A 26,227-nucleotide genomic window follows, 5' to 3' on the forward strand; every position below is an offset into this window, starting at 1 on the left:
TGATGATTTGGCAGCAACCTGAAGGCTGACCCATTTTTCATCCTTTGCTGTCACTGCCTCATCAAATCTTTTAAAATATACTGGTGGTTTCCTTACTGTCTCTTTAATCATTCAGCAACTCTCCTTCTGGGTATTACAGATGATGGATAGCGCAATAGATTACGGAGGTTCAGGCACATTTGCAGTAAAGCAGAAGACAATCTGGTGAAAACATTTGGGACAGAGAGGAAGAAGGTAACAGGAAATAAGGGCATCCAGCAAAGAGATGGATGAATTGTGTGAGAGAAGGGTTGCGACAGTCAGTCATGACTGTCAAAGAAGGTAAGAGAGTGGTACTGAATACAGAGAGGGAGGTAGCAGCAGTTGACACAACATCCCAACCCATATAAAAAATGGGAAAAAGGGGGGTTGATAGTGATGATGATGATATACTAAAATGTGTGTTTGTTGCATGTGCCATAAGTTTATAATTTATGACATAGTTGTCATTTAAGAACAAAGGACCAATATTATGTTTGCCTGATGATCTACTGTTAACATATGTAAAGAATGATTTTTGTCTTTTTTGTGAAGGTCTATTTCATACTCTTATCAGGGCTTTCTTATGGCACACTTTAAATATCTAAACTTTTTAGTAAGATAAAACCTTGCATGTTACAAATAGTTTATAAACCAGAGTTTGGCATCTCTTTTACAAAAGGAGCTTATGTAAACATTTATTCTTCTGAGGTGTCTTGTGCAATTTAGAATTTGGCTTACTTTTTGCCTTTGTGAGTTTCTGTTCAGGTTCATGGTATTTTAATTTCAGAAGGTCCTTTTCCCTCCACATCACTTTGTGACACAATATTCTCCCAATTTATACTGTCTAGTCTTGTCTAATTTTGTTAGTCAACCTTCTGATGAGCATCCATTAGGGATGACACTGTGAGAAAATATTGCACTTAATGTGATTTCAGAGTTAGCCATTATGCCCAGGGGTCAAGAGAATACTCTGAACCATCTTTTGGTATTATGGATCACAAGATCAAAAATACTGTTGCCAGATGTGTGGATTTTAATGAATTAATTGGTCTGTAATACTTAATGCTATCACACCGAGGAATTCCACCAAATAATTTCAGCTGCTTGATAAAGCAAATCAATTGATTTCTAAGCAACAAAAATAACTTACTAATATAGTAGGGATTTTAGGTATTACATTTCAGGGAAAAAAGTACATGTTCAGGGTTCATGCTTGATTTTCTGTAGCATAGCGTTGTTGCCTCACAGCAAGAGGTTCTTCCATTCGATTCTCAGCTGGAGCGCCTTTTATGTGGAGTCTGCATGTCCTCCCTGCGGTTGAGTGATGTTTAAAGACATGCAGGTAGGTGCATGCATGAATGGGTGTGCTTTCTTTGAAGGTTGGGGGTTGGGCTGGCAACTCGGCACCGTAAAAATCCACTGCTAATCATGAGCGGACCGGAGTTCCGCTGTGGCGACCTCTAACCGAGAAAAGCCAAATTACATTACTTTTACTGTGATAATTTAAATGGTGTTATGATTGCTAATATTCAGCAGTTCCAGCAATAACATTTCCTATTGTCCAAGGGCATCAGAAAGCCAGGCAGGTGCCTTAGTCTTTTCCATGAAGAAGATGAGGCTATAGTTAGAGTTTCTGTTACTTTGACAAAATTTGGTAGGGCTGGAGGTGCAATTGAAGGAGAATACATAGGAGAATCAGGGGCAAGTGCAGGTACCGTCAAAGTGAGGCATCTCTTCTTTGTTGTCGGTGTATTAAATATAGCCCGAGTCTGTGTTTCATGACAAAGCAGTGTTGCTGATCTGCATTAGAGCCACCACCTACGTTATGACAGGCTACTAGAGTCTTGGCTGACCGCCTTGATTTAAAAGACAAGCTGACCTGTTGTTATGGTGTTGGGAACACAGAAGAAAGCAAAAAAAGTGATACTGGACATGGGAAGAGACATGCAAGAAATCCTGAAAAGAAATCAACAGATAAATGTTTCAGACGTATAATCACTTTATATGTAGCTAATCTAGTACTTTTGTCTGAATGGATTGAGGAGATATTGTGTCACTGCACTTTTTACTGTGTTTTTTAGTTGTCTACAACTCTGTTCATATTTAATCAGTACAACAAGCTGCCAAGATGTATTACATCTGTCATGTATACAATATTTGAGCCCTGTCTAGGAGCACCCACTGTTATAATTCCTGAACCAGAACCTTGACATCCAGTCAGCCATTGTTGTAGTCTAGCCTGTATGATTGAGGTGCACGCAGTTACCCCACCATAGTGGGAACTCCATCCACCATTGGAGATAGAATCAGAGACTTTATTTTATTTTGCTTTTATTTATCAGGGAGTCAGTTTAGTGAAAAAAAAAACTTTGTCAGAGGTAGCCCAGGGAGAAAAGGTCTAACTTGTCACAAACATGTTTGAATGCTTTTCAGCAATAACATGAAATGACATTAAGTAATATACATTAATAATTACACATATATTTGCTAATCAGATTACATTCATATGAAATTAAGGACACTTTTATAGTATAAAAGATACCTGTGTATTTAAAATATGTTGAACTCTGAGTATTTCAAGAGGTGACTTAGGGGTTTGTTAAACTAGATGTTGTGATTAGTGGTTAAAAATTCAAGGAAGTGGAAGTGATGGAGGGAATTCAGTGGGGCAGAATATGTTAACAATGTAGTTCAGAGGTTGAGAGAGACATATATATAACACACACATATATACCTATATATATATTATATATGTATATATATATGTATATATATATATATATATATATATATATATATGTCTGCCATAAGGTTTATATCAGAAGTATGGAGGTGGGGTGGTGAGCAGTGTCACAAAACTATGTATATGGCTAGCAGATGTTAGTGAAAAAAAAGTTCAAAAGTCCATCCCTATCCATATTATAGCAATAGGAAACAAAAAAAAAAAAAAAAAAAAAACAGGGACAGTCCTTCTGTACTGCTAACGGACAGATGCAGCTACTAAATACTTTATTCCATGTATGTGTGCCCTGAAATTTCCTGTGGTATGATCCCAGTTATTCTCATTAGGGTTAATATGTAATTATCGACCACAGGATGGGTAAAGGCCAATCTGTAACCAAATGGGCTAGGTTAATTTGAATAGAAAAAAAGGAAACTGGCTAGGATTACAATGTCCTTCAAAGGGCCTATAAAACTATTCAGGTATTGTGAAGACTGGTTGTGGGTTATAGGATTCTGAGTGAAGAAAAATTGTTTTGAGTATGGTAAGCTGATGATTATAGTGACATTTATCCTGGAGATACACAAAAGCAGATCCATTGATTTGACAGGGAAAGTTTTAGTTGGGCTTCAAATAAGTTTAGAGAATGGGCAAATTGTACATCAGCATCCTGACTGGAGAATGAACATTACAAGTACAGTACAGTACAGAACAGTACAAGTAATGCCCACTGAAAAATGAGTCCACCGCTTCACTGCAGTATATCAAACTGCCGTGGAGCTCGGACTGCAAAATAACTAATGTCCGCTATTACTTTACACTTGCTAAGCAGTATTTTTGCTGTTTAGCAAGTCTACAAAATAAACAAACAGAAAAAAACTGTGCGTGTGTATGTATGTGTTTATGCTTTTGTCTGCACGTGTGAGTTAATGCATGCATGAAAGCAGAAGGGACTGTGTGTGAGAGATCGAGCGAGTGAGAGCGATCATGTTTGAGTTAACGTGTGTGTGAAAGCAGAAGAGTCTGTGTGTGTGTGTGTGTGTGTGTGTGTGTGTGTGTGTGTGTGTGAGAACTCGAGAGAGAGAGCAATCTTGTGTGAGTTGATGCGTGTATGAAAGCAGAGGAGACTGTGTGACAGAGGTCGAGAGAGAGAGTGAGAGCCGTCTTGGTGTGAGTAAATGCATGTATGAAAGCAAGGAGACAGTGTGCATGTAAGATTGAGAGATAGAGAGAGAGAGACAACGGTCTTGTGTGCATAGCTCTCAACTGTCCAAATTTATGCTGAATATCCAGATTTTTGCCACATATTTTTGTCTATTCCTCATAACATTTGTGGTTTTCTGAAGTTTTGTGGCAAATCAGTGAGGAGTGAATTCACTAAATAATGACAGGCATTTGAGTTTCAGGCTTTATATCTTTCAGAAAATGCATTGTAATACAAGACCTTTTATTCTAGCAACTTTCTAAGAGCAATATTTAAAATTTGTCCATATTTTTAGAGCTTTGTCCCCCATTATGTTTGGCTTTGTCCATACTTTTTGTGCTAAGAGACTGAAAGTTATGCTTGTTTGAATGAATGCAAGTGTAGATTGAATGCAGAAGAGACTGTATGAGAGAGGGAATGGAGTTTCTGTAAAATTGTTTTGTTTTACTTATTTATTTTTAAGTACTATATTAGTTTTTTTTATATATTTTTGATGTAAAATACTTCTTCCAATGCCATTAACATATACTACAGAAAGTTTGAAACATTAGGCTAAGGAACCATTTTCCATCAAAAATATATATAAAAAATAATATAGTACTTAAAAAAAAAAGTAAGTAAAACTTACAAAGAGTAAATAAATTTTACAGAGAGATCATTCTCTAAGTGCAGTAACGCCCTCCAGGGTGTGTGTTAATGTGCAATTATCCCCCTTCCAGGGGTGTAGAGACCTGCAGCATCAGGCCTCATAACATCCATGGGCGTGAATTACACAACACACACCCTGCTGGGCTTTATTTCTTACTTACATTATGAATGGATTTCCATGGTAGTGGAAGGTGGTTCCATAGTGTCGCGACACTACTTGAATATAGAGTCACCCACAGTATTAGGAGATTTGGCTTTAGTAATTAGTGATTTTTCTCTAGAGCATAAAGTTCTGTTGGTGGAGTAGTATTGTATTAAGTTAAGAACTGTTCAGTTTTCTGGCTGACGAGAGAAGTCTGTGTTTTATATTTAGCTGAGAAAGAGCTAGGTGATATGGTAGTCCTAAGCAGTAAAATACTCCGAGTGCCAGATAGTGGCATGTTTTATTGTTATAGTTTACTGAAAATTTGGATATTTTATTATAACTTTGTCCAAGTTTGGACAATTGTGAGATGCAAAGGTCAATGAAGTTTGGGGGCGGCATAGAGGAGAAATGTCAACGAGAAAGTGAAGGCTGTATGTTTTCTTGCTGTGTCAGTGAGGTACGTTTTTACTCTGTGTAGTGTACCTGGTTGTTTTAACCACATGTGATGGTGGTTAATAGCCATTTTGAAGGATTTTACTAGCCATCCAATGATTTTAGGTTTTAGTGTGTTGAAAAGCGACAGCTTAGTGACTGTGTAGCTCTGTTGGGAGACTGCCATCCTTTAGCTTTGTTTGTTTTTCAGTGCAAGCAAAGATGCATATATATAACTATTATAGTGAGTCTTGCTGACTTTCCACAGAGGTAGAGTGTACTAGAAGTCATTGGTGTTTTGCTGGCTTTTGCCTTGAGCTAGCCTCCATAGAAGGAAATGAGCTATGCTGAGTATTCTGTTCATCCTTTCACTGCAGTGTCTGAGTAACTCCTAAGACTTATGTGATCCTAGGTCATTAGCATTGCGAGTGAAAGTCTAACCCTACCAACACTGATCTGGTCTGCAGGTAGGAGTATTTGAAGGAATATATTAATGGCACTAAACACTATTAACACATTCTTTTTGCAGCTTTTCTACATAATCAAGATGTGTGCTGATATCATTAGAAACCTTTGGGGGGGGTGTATAACTTTATATCTTAAGCAAAGATTTAAGACTTGATTGTGATAATAGTCCATCATTAAAATGATCTTTGTTTTTCTTTCCAAACTGTAGACGTTGCTGTTGGTGCTCCTAAAGAAGATGACTTCACAGGTGCCATATACATCTACCATGGAGATGCAGGAGGGATAGTCGCATGCTATTCTATGGTAATTATTGACAATTATTGGAAACTGGCCATAGTTTTATATTTGTATGTCTACATCTCTGTACTGTCATAATATAACCATTTCTTAAAGTACTATAAGAGTAAGTGTTATCACGGTCCAAATGCTCCTGTTACTAATAAAATAAATGATCCAAAAAAGAAGTACAGGAGCAAACCAAGGCCGGCAACAAAAATCAGCATAAATCCAGCAGTCACTGAGGTTTATTCAAGCAGCAGAAATAAATGCTAGTTCAAACAGTGACTGAATCCATGCCAAAGACAAGTAAAATCCAAGCTGTTCTATTGGTAAGCGCTTTCACCCTGTAAGGGCTTTGTCAAACCATAAGAAACAAACACTGAATAAAATCAAGTCACATTTTATAAGGAAATAGGGCTGACATCACTTCCTATTCCTGATTGAAACTTTTCAGTATTCAAAAACAATACATATATATAAAAAATGTCTATAAAAAACTATATATATAAACAATATATATATATAAAAAATACACATCTGTGTATAAAGGCAAATATAAAACATTTAACATTCTAAAATATGTATGTTTATCTCACAGTGAGTCTCCTATTCTTTTTAATGAGGTAGCCTATATTCACAAGGATGGCGTGGCTATGGGCAATTCATGTGCCAATCTTGTCATGCTGGACTGGGAGCGTAATAAGTTGTTTGTCCTAGATAGTTTCAAGAAACATGTTGTTTTCTGTGCATGTTTTGTTGATGATCTTTTCCTCCCGTGGACTGGTACAGACAAAGCCCTGGATGACTTCTATAAAGAGATTAATAGTTTAACCATTTTTTTGAACTTTTCTATTGAGAGTTTGATTAATTGCATTACATATTTGGATGTTTTTGTTGACAGACTGCCAAATGGGATGCTCAATACTGGAGTCTTTAGAAAAACGTATTATAGGAACTCCCTGTTATATCAGGAAAGCATGCACCCCAATTACATTTATAAGAACTTGATAAGGGGACAGGCGATAAGAGCATCCAGGATGAATCCAAATTATGATAACTTCTTACAAGAATTGTCAGACTTAAACAACAGACTTCTACAAAGAGCATATAGGCCAGATGAGATCATCTCCCACTTTGAAGTTGTTTTGGAGCTGAGGAATGGTATTGCTAGACCATATTTCTCACAACCATATCCAGATGAGAATGTCCCTGATATATGTCCTGAAGTTAGGAATCCACCAGTCAGATTTTCTGTTCGTTATATGCAAGATATAAACTGTATAATAGAGGTTTTGAACAAGAATTGGAATCTACTCTTACTTGATTCACAACTCAAAGACATTGTTGGTGAGGAGCCTTATTTTAGATATAGGAACAAGTCTAACCTACATAGATTACTTTGTTACCCTTGCCTATCTACACAGCCTAATGAGTGTTTGAACAATATTGTGAGTACTGTTCCGTGAAATTGTTGTAATTTTTGCAAATTTGTAGATACCAGTTCCCAGTTCATTCACCCAGTTACTTCCTATTGTTTCAGGTTTCAACTCAGTGCTAATTGCAATACATCACATGTCATTTATTTAGCTAAGTGCACTGCTTGTCAAGCATTCTACGTAGATAAGACAGACAGACGCCTACGGGATAGAGTAAGAGAACACCTTTATCACATTCGTACACTGTCTCCACGCAGTGCACTTTCTAAACACATTATAGACAGTGACAATACACATTCATTTGTATTCTTAGTTATACAGATCAATGAACCCAGTGTTAGGAGAGGGGGATATATGCAATTACATTGAAACACTGGAATTAAAATGGATTATCAGACTAAGAGCAGAACGGAGACCAGGTCTGAATGACAAAATTCCGTTGAAACCTGTTCTTAAGAATAGGAGACTCACTGTGAGATAAACATACATATTTTAGAATGTTAACAATTGTTTTATATTTGCCTTTATACACAGATGTGTATTGTTTATATATATATATATATATATATATATATATATATATATATAGTTTATATATATATATATATATATATATAAAATATAGTTTTTTTATATACATTTTTATATATATGTATTGTTTTTGCATACTGAAAAGTTTCAATCAGGAATAGGAAGTGATGTCAGCCCTATTTCCTTATAAAATGTGACTTGATTTTATTCAATGTTTGTTTCTTATGGTTTGACAAAGCCCTTACAGGGTGAAAGTGCTTACCAATAAAACAGCTTGGATTTTACTTGTCTTTGGCACGGATTTAGTCATTGTTTGAACTAGCATTTATTTCTGCTGCTTGAATAACCCTCAGTGACTGCTTGATTTATGCTGATTTTTGTTGCCAGCCTTGGTTTGCTCCTGTACTTCTTTTTTGGATAATTTCTTAAAGTACAATCAAAGTAGATCAAACAGTAGAACTAAAATGCTTCATAGAATCCAGGCTGCGCAAAACATTTACTTATGCACATGTGTTTATTCCCATTGTTTGTGATAAATTATTTGCAGAATTATATTTACTTATTGTTCGATTTGAAGATCCTTATGCATGCTGTGCATCTGTTTTAGCATGATCACAGAACTCGATAAGAGGCAGAAAACACTACAGTATACAAGGCACAGAACAGTACAATCCACAGGCACTGAAGTGTAAGAGGCAGAGAACAGTACAGTATGCATGGCACAGTACAGTCCACTGGCACTGAAGTGTAAGAGACAGAGAACAGTACAGTATGTATGGCGCAGTACAGTCCACTGGCACTGAAATGTAAGAGGAAGAGAACAGTACAGTATGCATGGCGCAGTACAGTCCACTGGCACTGAAATGTAAGAGGAAGAGAACAGTACAGTATGTATGGCGCAGTACAGTTCACTGGCACTGAAGTGTAGGAGACAGAGAACAGTACAGTATGTATGGCGCAGTACAGTCCACTGGCACTGAAATGTAAGAGGAAGAGAACAGTACAGTATGCATGGCACAGTACAGTCCACTGGCACTGAAGTGTAAGAGACAGAGAACAGTACAGTATGCATGGCACAGTACAGTCCACTGGCACTGAAGTGTAAGAGACAGAGAACAGTACAGTATGCATGGCACAGTACAGTCCACTGGCACTGAAGTGTAAGAGGAAGAGAACAGTACAGTATGCATGGCACAGTACAGTCCACTGGCACTGAAGTGTAAGAGGAAGAGAACAGTACAGTATGCATGGCATAGTACAGTCCACTGGCACTGAAGTGTAAGAGACAGAGAACAGTACAGTCTGCATGGCACAGTACAGTCCACTGGCACTGAAGTGTAAGAGGAAGAGAACAGTACAGTATGCATGGCACAGTACAGTCCACTGGCACTGAAGTGTAAGAGGAAGAGAACAGTACAGTATGCATGGCATAGTACAGTTCACTGGCACTGAAGTGTAGGAGACAGAGAACAGTATAATATGTGCAGTGCAATGCAGGACACTGTTACTATAATGTAACACAGGACACACAAAGAATGCTAAATGAAACATTAAAGCTTTGTAGTGACAGTTATCTACACTAACATAATACATGGCACAAGTCACTAATGAGTTAATAGCTAGTGAAGATATCTCACAGGCAAGAATTTCAAACCAAGTCATGCTTAGCATTCAGAAGCTGTGTATCCATTAGAAGCACACTTTTAGCTGCCTAGTGCGTTAAAGGAATGTCAGGAAGATGAGGATGATATATTGGACAGAACAGAAACTGATAGTGAGTGTGATAATGTTACTGATGAAGCAGGGGATACATTTCAGAGATTGTGGTACAAGTAGTGTATACTTTTATTTTTATTTTGAAAACATTGACAGTCCAATTGGACATTGTCCATGTTTAGTGGAGAACCAGGGAGAAATGTTGCAAGCTTTAAAGTGCAAATTAATAATTAATATTTCTGGCTCTGTGTCACATAGGAATAAAGGTCTTACTACAACCCAGCCATTCAAGTTAAATTAGTGTCTTTGTCAGTGGTACAGCCAGGCAGGGGAAGACGGGAGGGGAGTGAGTAGATGACAATGCCTTAACCACACTGGTTGGAGGCTGATAATCCTCCTCCGTGCAATACAGACACTTATCAGATGTGCAATACAGACACTTATCAGAGGAAAGACATCTTGCAGACAGCAGTCATTAAGATGTGCACTTGGTTCCCTGCTTGTGGTAGCCTTCATGGGAAGTGTGTGAGAATGACTAGGACCTAGAGGAAAGGCATTATGTACCCTGGTGTATGACAAAAGTTTTAAAAGGTATGCATTTAAGCCTGAACTGATACCATCTAAAAACAGTAATGAAGCTAATTAATATTATGTTGAGTAGTCAAGGTATGTTCTTTAGTACAGTTTTTAAAGGGTTATTATCATCAAGGATAGATATTTATTACTTAATTTGAAGGGCTCAGTAGAGTAACGCTAGTACCCGCTGTAGAGATTAGGCTGTGCAGGTAATCGTGACACTGATTCCTTCATCATGGAAGAGTTCTTAAGTTAATAGTTATGTAAAACTGTATAAAGGACTTGGAACTAGGAGGAATATAATGCTTTGCTTCTTTGTTTATTTATTTACTGCCTTTTAACTGACTGTTCATCATACTGACTGTTGTTTAATTAAATTCATCCAAAAATTTTAATTGAAATGACAAATGTATAGCAGAGGTATTCTGACATGAAAGTACATTAGTATCATGTAAAACTTTGTGTTAAATTAATGTGGCAATAGAAGCGTTCAGAATAGTTAATATTTTTGAATCAATGCCATTTGATTTTCTTTGAAAAAGCGTGGAATGCAATGTAATGCTGCACTCAGTTTTTCTTATGGAATGTCATATTAAGGGTTATGCTAAAATAATTTGTTTCAAGAATAAATATCAAGGCATGTTGACTGCCAGTTTTGGCTATGATAAATTAACAGATGTTACCAGTTAGTGAATGGTAGTAGAGTTTTAACTAGCTTTGTTGGTGTGTGGAACCAGTTAGATAGCAGTCATAATGTATTGAAATATTGATTCAAATATAATTTTAATCATAGATTTTAATTTTCTATTGGTCCATTGGAAGGAAGGACTGGCGAAGCACCTTTTTGATGGTGAAGAAAGAGCTATGGTTTTAATGTTCTACAGCAGTGCATGTGCAGTAATTTTGTTTGTGGTATTCAGTAGATGTGAATGAATGGGTTAAACTGTGCAGTCAGTGAGAAGTACAGGTTATGAGTCATGGGTTTCTTCATGACTTAATGGGATTGTTGAGCTGTTTTTTTCATCACTTTGTTGATCGAGTAGGGGGACTGGTACAGCGACCTTTTTCAGCCATGACCTGGCACTTACTGGCAGTTAAAACCTTGTTCAATCATTGAGTGACAAGAGTTAATAGTCGCACAGTACTTGACTGTTTATTGAGAAGCAACACTTGAAAACCCCAAAGAAGTGTATGGAGTGAGAATGAGTACAGTATACATACAAATGGGGCAAGTCATTAACAATGAGACAATAAGGAAACAATGGCAAACATTTACGGGCTAGGGAATTAAATACAAATATATGTTATCTGGTTATATGCTATAAGGGAGGAGATTAATTATTAAAACACTGCATTAGCAGGCTCATAGCTAAGATCAATGGTGAAAGAAGTTGACGAAGGTTGGCTGAATATCAGTGAGACAAGTAGTTTCTTTGTCCTTCCTTCTGGTCTGTAGATCTCTAGTTCTGGGCAAGGTATGTAATGGATGGGTTTGAGTTTTGCTAGGCAGAGTCTAAGAGGTGGATAGCTATTGACTGCCTAAAAAGTAAGAACATTTAATAAATAGCAAAGTACATTAGGGCAAATTTTCACTAGACTGTTGAGTATAAAAAATGCTTATCTAATTATATTCTCTGTAAATCTCTTCTTTGTTGCTTTTTGACCTGGTTTTGATCAATAAAGTTACTGCAAAAAAAAAAAAAAAAAAAAGAAATGCTTAACCACTCATCACTAATGCAAAGATATTTAGGGTAGTTAATCTCAACAACTGCAGTCTTAGTGGTCCAAATACAGTTTTCTCCCAGAGTGCTTTGCCAGAAGACTTTGCCTTTGCATAATCCTTGCTGCTTAGCTGGTCTAGGTGAACCAGAGTGTTAAGATTCCAAACAGCTGTTAAACGTACCAAAGACATCTAATAAATTAAGGGGCAGACCACTAATGCTCTTCTTAGTGCTTGGTATTCTCTCTGATGAGGCCTGCAGTATACTGAATTGCAGATAATTTTTCACAAATTCTATATCTCATTATAGATGAAAGACCTAAATTGTTACATTAGTGTCCAAGAAGACTGAAGTTTCAGGAGTTGGGGTCCCCAGAAGTACAGGAATCCCTTCACATCCAAGCCAGCAATGTCCCCAGTGATTCTGAGAACAGCCAGTTTCACCTCATGGTTGTCTGGGTTTTTCAAACTATAATTCCTTGGAAATCACTTACTCACACTTATAGCAAAAACATGCATCTTTAATAGTCATGGTGAGGGAGTTTATACTTTTCCCAGTGTCATGTGAATGTGGAATATGTGTATGTAATTTCAGGGGTGTAGCAGGCACAGGAAGTTTCATCTCTCTCGAAAAAACATTTTTGATCTATGCTGTTGCTTTCACTCTCATAATTTCTGCATGCATGATTATTCAGGTAATTTCTAGGTTATTAAAAGTCTCACAGTAGAATCCACCCCCTAAGCTTGGCTTCTGATTTAGACCCCCACTTTCCAGCAGATGTGCTGACGGGGGTCTCTGAGTTGATTTAATGCCTCCAAATGGAACCATTCTTATTTTAGCAGAGCAGTGCTGTACACCACTTCTGTATGTCATTCAGTCTTCTGGAGATTCCTGCATATCTTGGATACCTGCCCAACTTGGACCTCTGTTGTTATACAGCCAAAGTGCATGTGCCAACCATTTTTTTCACATAGTGACCATATGGAGGGCAGGAGTATATCTCTGTCTTCTGTTGATTGCTAGGGATCCCTTCCATCCATTGAAGTTAAACTTCATGGTCAGCTGGCTTGCCATTCCAGGATGACTCTTCCTGAAGTTTATTTTGGTGGACATCACCTCCAGACAACACATCTCAGAGCTTCAGTCTCTCATGTAGGGATGCATGTTTATGTCCTTTCTCAAGGATTCTTTTGTCATGAGGACTAATCCAGGCTATCTGTTTTGTTATTCCTTGATAGCAAATCCATTCCAAGCCAAATCAAAACTCATTTTACTAGAGCTTTTTTTGATGCCTTTTTCAAAGAGAAACCAGCCCCAGACTGACTGTGTCTCTGTGTGCTCTTAAGGGAATTGCTCTTTACTGTGTGTATGCTTGTCATCCCACGTCCCCCCTGTTGCCATTCAGGGCATCACACTGATGATCAGTTAGTGTTATTTCAAACACTGGAAGGACATGACAGGGGACTGATGCCAGTTGCTAAATAGTTAATTTTAAGTTTAATAATAAGAAAAATACAATATGAATGATAAGGACTCCAGTACAATGATCATATTCTAACAGAGTGACCGAAGGCTGACATAAAAAATCTCAGAGCAGTTGTGCTTATTCCAAAGATGCCAGACAAGTATGCATGACACAGGTTTTTGGCAACAATGCAGTATTTTGCAAATTATGTACACAATGCAGCCTATGATATCTATGCCTGTAAGAAAACTGCTTATTTTATTTTATTTAGGCTTTGTTTCCAGAGGATACCCACGGTGGCAGCCATACTACAAGGGGGAGTTTGGTGAGAGCATCAGAGAGCTTCCTGTACTCTTTTTCAATAGGTATCATGGGATCTTTTACATCCACCTGGGTTACCACCAACTTCGGCAGATGTGGCCTTGGTTTAATATCTTATCTGAAGGACAACAACATTCCATCTACTTGATGAGAGAATAGAACACACCTCCTTCTGCACCAAAGATGAGTGTGTGAACTTTTGCACTACTAGTAAGTTAGGAATGGAGCTATGAACAGGAAAACAGATTTAAAATGCTCAGGAAAATCAGTTATAGAAGCAGTGACATTAAAACACTAGATGGACATGTTGCAAGTCAATGCTGTTCTGAATAGTAAATAAGATTATAGATTAGTTGTTTATGGGCAAAAAGCATTTATATAAAAACAAAAAGGATATGCTCAGATAAAAATAACTGTTAGCAGGGAAAAATGGAAGTGTGCAGCTGCTGTTGGCTGTCTTATCTTGGGGGTGGGGTTGTTAGGCAACTTAAAAGCTGACTACAGTATGTAGAATAGAAGCCTGGCCATCGCTATGCTACATAGGCCATGGGCTGCTCATTTAGGAGACTGCACATGTGAGAAGCACACATGTACCTCCCAAGGGCAGAGACTGCAAAGCTGCCAAGGGTGCTGTGATGGAATGGGAGTTAGGGTGCTGTGATGGAATGGGAGTTAGGGTGCACTCTCTGGCAAGCAGCATGATGCTGCACTAATATCCTTCATTTTAACACAGGCCTTAGACTAGGATTAGTTTGAGCCCAGAGGAGGTTAAGGAGGGTCCAGTAGGCCTGGTGAATGAGGAGAGGAGTGGGGGCAGCTGATGGTCAGCTGCAAAATGAAGAACTTTTAGCGAATGGATGAGGGACATTCCACTAGTATTTATGTGATAAAGATGAGATGAAAAAACTCCATAGACCCTTTCAAAGCATAATCAGAATGTCTTCATGCAAGGCACTGCACTGAATTCAAAATATGTTACTTAATCTCATGAAGTAAAGTCTGAAAGTGAAATGCATACCAGGAAGGAAGTACATGTAGCAGACAAATTGAGTAGTTCACATTTAATAGAGAAACATGAATAATTCTTAGAAGAAGAGGTAGTGATACAGAGATGTGGGTAACAAATATGATGGAAGATAAGTAAGTAAAGAAAGAAATTACACTACCTTAGAAATCCACTTAATGAAAGACATGAAGTGGTAAGTGGTCTGAGCAAAGATCATCTGTAAGGAAAGAAATGTGGTCTTATTTAACTTTCAGATAAGAAATTAGTTGTTTTAAAGATGTAGCATTCAGAGCTAGCAAAAATAATAGTTCCCAATCAGCTGATACAGCAAATAATTGACTGGACATAGGAATCACATCTGTGAATCAAACTGCTAAGAAACAACAACAGAAACAGTATACTGTATGAGTGAAACTGCAGTAGATTACCAGACTTGAGTAAGATTTTTTGTATAAAAGGCATAAGAAAAGCTGCAGCCTTAAGTTAGTTGTTGATTAAGCAGCTAAATTGAGATCTTGCATTGTTTATATGGAAGATGGAAATCTGTTTTGAAGCAATCATTGGCATCTGTAAAAGACAAATATATTTATATTTATTTATTTCCATTTATTGACCATGATAGTTTGATTGGGCAAAAAATAAAAATCTGCAAAGACTCAGGGAGAAAAGCTCTAGGCAATAATTATATAATGGATAAATGTCCAGGATACAAAACCATCATAAAAATCACTGTTGAGCGCTTTCGTACACCCTCTTAGGTGAACTCCTTCAGAACAATTTAAAAACAATCAAAATGCACTTAAATACCTACACAACATAATTGCCAATTAAACAATTGCACAATCATTTAAAATTTAAAGGAGCATACTTCTCCCATTATATTACATAGTGTTTCATCTTTAATAAAGGTGCAGTAGAGCAACTATCATTTAAACAAGGATATACTGTTGCTCTCAATCTGATTTGCCGTCTAGTTTTCTTGATATTTAAATTATCATCTGTCACTTTACCCTGCATATCTTTCTGTACAGAGTCAAGTACAAATAATTTAAACCCACGGGTGTTATTTTTTTTAATGTGTCTATATAAAGCATTTGTGGATGCCTCTATCCTTGTGTCTCTCATGTGATCATAAATCCGATCCCTCAGCCTTCTAGAGGTCTTCCCGACATAAAAACCTGGGCATTGTTGACATAATGCAACATATACCACATTCACTGAGTTACAATTATAATGGGATCTAATAGTATACGTATGATTCTGAATCATTACGTGGTCATTCACTAATGTGTTAGTGGAATGGAACCTCAAGTTTAATAAGGAGGCAGTTTTAGTCACATTAGATGTGCATGATTTATTTTCTGTTATTCCACATGAGGTTGGTATAGAATGGTTTGAAGAGCAACTATATAGAAGTAGATCTGTACACAAGTTTGATGTGACTACTATGTGTGCACTTATGGAAATTGTCCTCAAAAATATTTTTTTATATTTTGAGGGACAGTATTTCAGACAAAGTACTGGGGTTGCCATGGGGGCATCATGTGCCCCCATGTTTGCCAACTACATTATGGCTGAATGGGAAGAAATTTACATTAAAACAAGTTCACTTTATGCCAAATGTAGTATGTATGCAAGATTTTTGGACGATTTGTTCCTTGTGTGGAATAGTACTATGGATGAGCTAAACCAGTTCTTGAATTATGTGAATGATACAGTTCCCTTTTTACAATTTTCTTATAATATTGACTAGCACAAAATTATGTTTCTGGATGTGGAAGTGAGCAAAAATGATCTAGATGGCCGGTACGAGTCAAACATATATAGAAAACCTTCATTTTCTAATACATATTTACGTTATACCAGTAATCATCCCACACATCAGAAAAAAGCTGTTGTTAAGGGCCAGTTCATTAGACTGGCCCGGATGATATCTAATGAAAATAATTTTTTGGATGAGTGTGGGGAAGTAGTGAATATGTTTTTAAAGAGAGGCTATATGGAAAGTTTTGTTTATGATATTTTAGGTGTGGTCAAAACAAAAAGACATGTAGGGTTGATTCAGCCCATCCTTATACATAAGGAAATGGTGAAAGTCACAAAAGAACACATACAAGAGGGATATAATAGAGCATTTATCATTACTTACAGTTTGGATGCCAGATATATAACTAATGTAATTTTCAAAAATTGGTGGTTGATTTTTATCTGAACCAAATATGATGGAAAAAATAGGAATAGTAGCTAAGGTGATGTACAAAAAAGATATCACCTTTAAGCAAATATTGGAAAAGGCTACTAATACTACTCAGGTGAACAAAATCAAAAGGACTGGTACATTCAACTCTGGAGCATGTAAGTTAAGTGCACACATATTAGTGAATGACCACGTAACGATTCAGAATCATACGTATACTGCTAGATCCCATTATAATTGTAACTCAGTGAATGTGGTATATGTTGCATTATGTCAACAATGCCCAGGCTTCTATGTCAGGAAGACCTCTAGAAGGCTGAGGGATCGGATTTATGATCACATGAGAAACATTAGGATAGAGGCATCCACAAATGCTTTATATAGACTCATTCAAAAAAGTAACACCCATGGTTTTAAATTATTTGTACTTGACTCTATACAGAAAGATATGCAGGGTAAAGTGACAGATGATAATTCAAATATCAAGGAAACTAGATGGCAAATCAGATTGAGAGCAACAGTATATCCTGGTTTAAATGATAGTTGCTCTATTGCACCTTAATTAAAGATGAAACACTATGTAATATAATGGGAGAAGTATGCTCCTTTAAATTTTAAATGATTGTGTAATTGTTTAATTGGCAATTATGCTGTGTAGGTATTTAAGTGCATTTTGATTCTTTTTAAATTGTTCTAAAGAAGTTCACCTAAGAGGGTGTACGAAAGCTCTCAGCAGTAATTTTTATTGTGGATGTTCTTCGTGTTTCACTGTTGGTCATTACATTTGGGTAATCTGCTGGCAGGTTGCCCTCAGTCAGCCTGATTAACAAAGTATTGAGTCCTGCGTCGGTTGCTGTCCCTTCTTCCATGACGTCAGGTCATCAGGGGTATAAAACATGCAGCCGACGCCATTTTCATCAGTCTTTCTTGCCGTGTGGTGCCCGAAACAGAAGCAGTTTGCAAGTGCCGGTCAGCTGACTCCTGAATTTTCGTTTTCGAGTTTCAGAACCGAAGTCCTCAACCCAAAGCTGTTACCCATTGGGTAAACTTTTTCTTGCTCCTTACCAATGTCAGTAAAAGTTAATAATTGTATTACTTGTGGGAAGCAAATACCTCATAAGTATTTTCATTTGTACTGTATTCCTTGCCTAGGCCCTGATCACAACATGCCTTGCTGTCGGTTTTGTGATAAATTTAATCAATGCAAGGTAAGAGACATCAGGAGCTATGAATCATCAGATGAGGTTTCTATTTCTTCTGATTCCTCTTCTGATCAGGAATTATCTATCCCACCTTATGAGGATTCTGATGCAGAAGATTCCATCCCTTCTGCTTCTCCTCCTGAGGAGCGTCGGTATATTTTTGCTTCAAAATATTTTCGCTCAAGATTTAACTATGTTAGCAATCTGACTACTGGAATACACACAAAACGCAAAGAAAAAGACAGAGACAGACCGTCGAGCTTCAAAACCAACGAAGAAGCTTCTCCTAAGCTAGTCGCCGGTTCACTGGTACTCAGTGAGCCGCTTTCACAGCCCCTGATACCCGCTACTTTTGATTCGCAAGCCTCTACTGAGACCCATTCGGAGATGCTTTAAATATTGAACCCGCGGATGTCTCTACCTTAGATGGGTCTAGAGCCACTGAGCAGGCACTGGCTTCTGAGGGTGTTTTCAGGCCTAAAGATTTGTATATTAAACAGACACCTTCTTCAAAACCTAGGCCAAAATCAACTTCTATGTCTAAAATACTGATGATTGGGCCACGTGCACAGGCCCCTATGCCTAAAAAAACAAATGATCAAAATGGCTGAGGATTTAATTACCTTGATCAGGGGTTCCTATCCCCCTCCTGCTAAGAGACCTAGGCAAGGCACTCACTATGAATCAGATGCGGTTTCTATTTCTTCTGATTCCTCTTCTAATCAGGAATTATCTATCCCACCTTATGAGGATTCTGATGCAGAAGATTCCATCCCTTCTGCTTCTCCTCCTGAGGATTTTTCTTTTGGAGAAACTTTGTATACCTTAAGGGAACACTTTCACTGGGAGAATCAGTATTTCTCAGAATCTAAAAAGAGGCTTAGGGATTTCCTTCTTCTCCCTCAGCATAGGCCTTTGGCTATTCCTGCTGTTCTAGACATTGTTGATGTTTTCTCAGAATCCAGCATGGCTCCTGATTCCCTGCCTCTGGCTCCTAGTAAGCCAGACAGATATTACAGGGTTCCTGACTCCCACAAATTCCTTTTTAAAAACCCTACTGCTGACCCTAAAACCATTTCTCAGGGTCCCAAGGACGTTAAGGCTTCTACTGCTAAAAATCCTACCCCTTTAGATAGATGGGGTAAGAAGGTTTACACGTCTGCAACCTTGGCAATCAGGAGCTTTAAACTGTCAATTTCATATGCTTAAATATCAGCAGCATGTCATGGGCTTACTTAAACAGAAAATTATGTTGATTTCTGACTGTGTGGAAAATAAAGAGTTGCAGAATTTATTGCATTCAGGTGAACAAGTTGGAAAGCATACTTTGCAATGTGGTTTTGATTCCTTGGAGGCCTCTTGCAGGGCCACTGTAACTGGATCTGTGATAAGAAGGCATGCTTGACTCAAGGAGCAAAATCTGCCTGATCATGTTAAAGCAAAATTGTTGGATGCTCCTTTACAACAGGACACTCTATTTGGTAATAAGGCAGAAGAAGTTTTGAAAAAGATGGACGATAAAGCTAAATCTATGCAAACTGTAAAAGATTTCCTGCAAGTGCAGCCACTCAGGTTCAGTAGGCACCGGCCTACTAAGAACTGGTCCTTTCCAGTACCCACCAGAGCTGCTCAGGTCAAACCCAGACACTCCAAAGGCTCCAGGTTTCAGTCACAAGGAACTTATAGAACAAAACAATGGGATGCCTCCACCTCCAAATCTGGAAGTAACAAGGCACCTTCCTACGGTAAACAGTCTCAATGACTTTCCTTTGCAAACAAATACCAAGCCCTTATCTTTTGGCCGCCCCTTTGGGGGGAAAACTGGCACTTCATGCAAGAAATTGGCAACTAATTACCCAGGACAAGTGGGTTTTAAATATAGTATCCCAGGGGTACAGATTTCATTTCCACACGTTGCCAATCCCAAACGGATGGCCAGATCTGCCTCAAATCAGTGGGCAGAGGCCCAGAAACAAGTTATGTCCCTCATGAATATGGGGGCTATTCAATCTGTACCAGAAAAGGAAAAGGGACAAGGTTTTTATTCAAGACTTTTCCTGGTACCCAGAAAAGACAAATCATGGCGTCCAATTCTGGACGTATCCATTCTAAATACATTTCTGGGCATTCCAAAATTCAAGATGCTGACTCTACAACAGTTACTGCCTATGCTAGGCAAGGATGTTTGGCTAGTAACTAGACTTAAAGGAGGCTTACCTGCATATCTCAATCAGGGAATCTTGCAGAATATACCTCCTTTTCAAAGCAGGCAATTTGCATTACCAGTTCTCTGCACTGCCCTTTGGCTTATCTACTACGCCCAGGGTCTTCACAAAGTGCCTGGCACCAGTAATTGCATTTTGCAGACAAAGAAACATTCATATTTATCCTTACCTGGACGATTGTCTAATTCAGGCAGAAAACAAGGACACTCTTCTAAAACATCTGGCATTTGTGAAAAGGCTTCTAACTTGTCTAGGGTACACCATAAATGAAAATAAATCACAACTGGTACCCTCTCAAATAATTACATTCCTGGGTGCAAGCTTGAATACAACTGCCTAGATAACTTATCTTATGCCAGAAAAACAAATTCAACTAATGACTTACTTCAAACAAGTGGCTACAAAAACCCAGCTATCTGCAAGGCAAATTCTGCAGGCCTTGGGGTTCATGGCCTCCTGCATTCTAATAATTCCATATGCAAGACTGCATATGAGGAAACTTCAATGGTACCTAAAAAGCTTATGGAGTCAACATTGTCACAGCCTGAAAACGATGATTCCTGTCATACCTTGCCTGTGCCTTGAGTTCCTATGGTGGGCAGAGGCCTGTCACCAAAACAAGGGACTGTCATTCATTCCACCCCCTGCCACCCGAACCCTAACTACAGACGCATCAGATTATGCTTGGGGGGTGCATCTGGCAGGGAGATAAATTCAGGGCTGATAGAGCCCAAATCAAATGCACCTACATATCAAACAGAAAAAGATGCTAACTGTACAGAATGCTCTGACAGCCTTCAAGGACTATCTTCATCCAGGGAAACTACTGATGAAGACAGACAACACCACAGTCATGTGGTACATAAACAAGCAGGGGCTACCCATTCCTACCCCCTTTGCAGACTAGCCATGGCTTTGTGGAACATGGCCTTAACTTATCAAATACGTCTACAAGCTCAATTCCTGCCAAGAAAGCAAAATACTCTGGCAGACGAACTAAGCAGAAATCTTATGGACCCACACAAATGGAAACTGGATCCACAAATCTTCAGCATGTTAATATGCAAATGGGGGAGCCCAGGCATAGATCTTTTTGCCTCACCCCAAAACTATCAGTTGGACAAATTTTGCACAAGAATTAATCACAGCAAAAGCTTGGAAAGTGGATGCTCTATCCTTCAGCTGGAAAAACCTATCAGTCTATGCCTTTCCCCTCTGCCTCTACTCTCCAAGGTTTTACTAAAAGTCAGACAGGAAAAACCTAAAATGATTCCGATTGCTCCAGACTGGCCTTGCCAACACTGGTACCCGCTCCTACGCAATATGTCACATCTTCCTCCATGGTACATGCCTCAGAATCCTTACGTACTGTCTCAGCAGACCTGTCTAATTCTGCACGCTCAGCTCCAAACTTTGAATCTTGCAGCATGGCTAATCAACTAATTTCACCAGTTACATCTCTCAGCAAACCTGTGATGGGTGTCATTTCAGAGGGTAGAAGGCCTAGTACTAGAAAATCTTATGCTGATAAATGGAAAATAATTTGTGCCTGGAACCAGGCACAAGGAATAAGCACAGCAATGCCAATATTCCTCAGATTCTGCAATATTTAACTGAGATGCTTCACAAGGGCCTATCTTTATCTTCCATAAAAATCCATGCCTCTGCCATTTCAGGTCATTACAACACAGAGCCTCCCCTCTTTTCTCATCCCCTGCTAAAGCAGTGTCTCAGAGGGGCCAAAAATTTAAGACCTCCCAGGAGAGCACCAGCTCTTGCATGGGACCTCAATTTTGTGTTGGAAAAGCTCACCCTACCTCCTTTTGAACCAGCTGCTACTGCAGACATAAAATGTCTCTCTTGGAAGACAGCTTTTCTTTTAGCAGTCACTTCAGCTAGAAGGATTTCAGAACTACAGGCCCTCGTGACAGTGGAGCCTTTCATTATCTTTTATCCAGACAGGGTGGCCCTCAGGACCAATCCATCCTTTATGCCTAAGGTGGTATCCAGTGTGGCTCTTAATCAGACCATTCATCTGCCAACTTTTTTTCCAAATCCGGAGAACAAGGGGGAGCGGATTCTGCATTCATTGGATGTACACAGACCACTAAGATTGTACTTAAACAGGACAAAATCTCTAAGGAAATCTGAGCAACTACCTGGTGGCATTTGCTGCAGGGGCAGAGGGAAAGGCTATTTCAAAGCAGACTATTTCAAAATAGATAAGCCATTGCATTCGTTTCTTCTACATGCATCATGGTAAACCTGTTCCCAAGGGGATAAGATCCCATTCCAACAGGGCTGCATCTACTTCTGCAGCCTTTCTCAGAGAATTTCCTACCAGAGACATTCTAGAAGCTGCTACCTGGAGCTCAGTTCATACGTTCACCAAACATTACCATTTACCTCTCTTCTCTAAATCCAGAGCAGGTTTTGCCACTACTGTCTTGCAGGGCCTTTTGGCTGGTCCTAATGCTGTACAATTCCATCCTCCCAACCATAGCTTTGGGATTCTACCCAAATGTAATGACTGCAGCAGTGAAACATGAAGAACATAGTACAGTTGTGTACACTTACCATAAATGTAGATGTTTGAGTGTATTCACTGTTGCAGTCTTATTTGGAGGTATTTTTGTTGTGTTCTAAATTGCATGCATTTATATATATATATATATATATATATATATATTTTGCTCCCCATTTTGGGGGGCACCTGACATCTAGGGCAAGAAAAAGTGATGAAAATGGTGTTGGCTGCATGTTTTATACCCCTGACGTCCTGACGTCATGGAAGAAGGGACAGCAACCGATGCAGGACCCAAGACTTTGTTAATCAGGCCGACTGAGGGCAACTTGCCAGCAGATTACCCAAATGTAATGACTGCAACAGTGAATCCACTCAAACATCTACATTTATGGTAAGTGTACAGAACTGTACTTTTTTTATCCTGGACATTTATCCATTAAAGGGTGTTTACTTTTATCCAGCAGTCTTCGGAAGGTTTTTGTTCTGGTTCTACGTTTGTGTTTTTACATTTTGGAATAATTATATAATATCACATATTAATGCAAAGAATAAAACTCACATAGGATAACAATTGCAATACCGAGACATCAGATTAAACAAAACATTTCATTAAAGTGCTTGAACATAATTCAAATTCTATAATATTGTGATGAACCTGCACTGGCATACATTGAATATACATGTAGGTTAAAGAAAACTAAATATAGAGACATTAGGATGCAATGAAATAGCAAGGAGTAAATTAAAAAGTAGTTTTGGAGCTTACAGCTAAGGTCTTAGCCTGGGGGTTAAGTAGGAGCATAGCCAGGAGATATTTAGGTATTGTTTAAGGTGATTTTTGAAAACTTTTTGTTTCTCAAAAAATATTGAATATATGTTAAAGACAATAACAATACTGTGTAATTATCATAAGTAAATAATCTGCAATGCAATTAAACAATCAGAAATAAATTTCCCATATATTCTTTTTTTAAACAGCACAAAACAAATATCCAGCAAAAATAAGTATTTGCAATATATAATGTAAAATATAGTTAATAAATTATGAAATGAATTAATAACAATGTAAATTTTCTAGTACTTTTTCCTTCCTTCATTAGAGGTTTTTCATTTTATATAGTATTCAATAGTACTCGTAGATAGTTTTATTGTACTATATACAGTATGTACATAGATGCCATAAACTTTTAATTTTTCACTTTAAGTATAGTAGTAGGGAGTTCCAATGTTTGGAGACATAGCAAGAGTAGAGTGAGTTACCAGCAGTACTGTTAGATTTGGTGGTCAGTTACAGTGATTTATTTTGAGAGTATAGTTCCCTGGCATTGGAATAATGTTTTATGATGGTTTGTAGTGCTGTACTGGCTTCTGCTTTACATATTAGGTTATGGGCAACCAGTAGTTGTGCGTATGTAAGATATTGTTGGAGCTCTACATTGTGTTCTTGCTTTAAGGCTGTGCAGCTGTGACTTTTTGTTGGTAGATTGGTGGCAAATCTAGCAATTTTGTTGTAACACCTGTCTGTTTTCATATTTTTGGGTACTGTGAAGGTTAGTAGGTTGATGTAATTTTTTTTTTTTTGTGCTGTCAGATGCAGTTTACTTCTGTATAATAAACCAAGTTTCTGGTGCTTTAAGCTTGGAGAATGCATAATTCAAATGTTAGCTATTCATCTATTGTGACTTCCAGTAGTTTTGATTTTTGTACTAATGTTCTAGTGTCATTTTTAAAGACCGTTTTGAAAGATTGTTTTGGGTCAGAGAAATGTTTTGAGGTGAAGAGCATTACTTTTTTTGTAAGATTTCGGAAAGGGTGAGCAGTGTTTAAATAGGAGTGTTGGATAAGGTCATTATATGTTGAGAGGGTTGGGCTGAGCAAATGAGGATGACATCATCTGCATATTCTGTTACAGTCACATACATGGAGATTGTGTGAAGTTTATTAATAAAAATATTGAATAAGAGGAAGGACAAGTATTGCACCATGTAAGACTCCAGTGAAAATAGGTTGGAAGACTGGAAGGTCTTGGAACCATTTGCTGCCTATTTGTGAGATAGGAATGGAACCCTGATAGGACTGAGTGGGAGGGAATGAGGGATGAAAGTTTTTTTAGTAGTTTTTGGTGAGAGAGATGGTACTAAATGCTTTTGATAGGGCAAGAAATATAGAATATCCTAAGTGGTTAGAATTTCTCATGTGGTTTTATGGTGTTTATAAAACTGAGTAGGTCAGTTTGGGATGAAAAACATGTTGGGTATTGAAGAGGAGGTTATTGTTGGTAAAGTAATTTAAGAGATTGTAATGGATACATTTTTCTGTATCAGACTTCAGGGAACAAGAGCAACCATAGTAACCACAGACTGCATTGTTGCAGGAAGATTGATGCTTTGAGAATTGTGGTAGTCAAAAGAATTGCACTGACAGGCTCTACTAGTCAGTGTCTCCAAGTAATGTTGTATAGCAGCATGAAATATCCCAAAGGGAAGATCAGATGTCCGAAGAGAACTTGAGGTAAGCAAGACTGTTGAAGCCTGCCAGGTATAAGAGCAGTTTAAGAGTTGATCTTGCTACTAAAGGCTGAAAACCTGAATTTATTAGAATAAATTTTGCATGAGTACAAGTCTTATTTGATATAAAAGCCTGACATGTTTAATATAAAGTTAAAGATATTTTTAAACAATTAGGTATTAGTAATATATGTTACCTTGTATAGTGTACTTAATATGTTTTATAACGAGAAAAAAAGGATTTAATATACAGGATATACAGCTTTAAATATGCTTATACCTAGTTACAAGAAGTTGCAAATCTTTTGATCCACTTTGTGGAGGCAGTTTAAGTAACAAACTTTTAGCACCTGGTAATGAATTCACAATAGATATGTTATGGAGCATTTTGCAAACGTCCAGACTTTACAACAAATAAATAAGTTGTAGTAGTCCAGAGGGACTGATGGAGTGAAAGAACGATCAGAGTTTTTATTCTAGTCCACATTTAGGCCTCTATGGCTAACTTCATTGGTAGTATTACTGGTTAGCTTGTGAAATCAATCTTCCATAAGAAGGGTGAGTAAGGTTTGGAAGAATGTAGATACGGACATTAAGTGCCTTTGTTCCCCTGCTCCTTATAGTTGTTACCTTGTCTTCTGTTTCTTTAGTAAGAAGAATTTGTGTGCTATCCAAGCTATAGCTAAGGTTTTCTTGGAGTGAATGGTTGGTATTACTGCTCTATTATAAACGTGTTAATGTTGGAAAAAGTCCATATCTTTTTGATGTCACTTCTTTTGAAATAGTATGGTCTGAACCATGATCTTTGCATGGAGATGATTTCATTTGTTATAGAATATACCATGTCATGCAAGCTATTCTAAATCTTGCTGTCGTGA

At 37.9% G+C, this 26,227-nt stretch overlaps 1 protein-coding gene across 3 annotated transcripts in view; it reads left to right on the top strand.

Moving 5' to 3' along the window:
* The window catches only part of ITGA9 (integrin subunit alpha 9), a 5,160,704-nt gene that overhangs the window by 1,572,695 nt on the left and 3,561,782 nt on the right, over positions 1-26,227 (top strand). For all 3 annotated transcript variants that reach the window (XM_044065011.1, XM_044065010.1, XM_044065009.1), the window contains exon 11: positions 5,849-5,943. In XM_044065011.1, the coding sequence (XP_043920946.1) occupies positions 5,849-5,943 (95 nt within the window). The remainder of the gene's footprint in view (positions 1-5,848; positions 5,944-26,227) is intronic.

Source organism: Protopterus annectens, chromosome 3.part0 (genome assembly GCF_019279795.1).
Source record: "Protopterus annectens isolate FY-2018-M chromosome 3.part0, PAN1.0, whole genome shotgun sequence".
In the NCBI taxonomy this organism is placed as follows: domain Eukaryota; kingdom Metazoa; phylum Chordata; order Ceratodontiformes; family Protopteridae; genus Protopterus; species Protopterus annectens.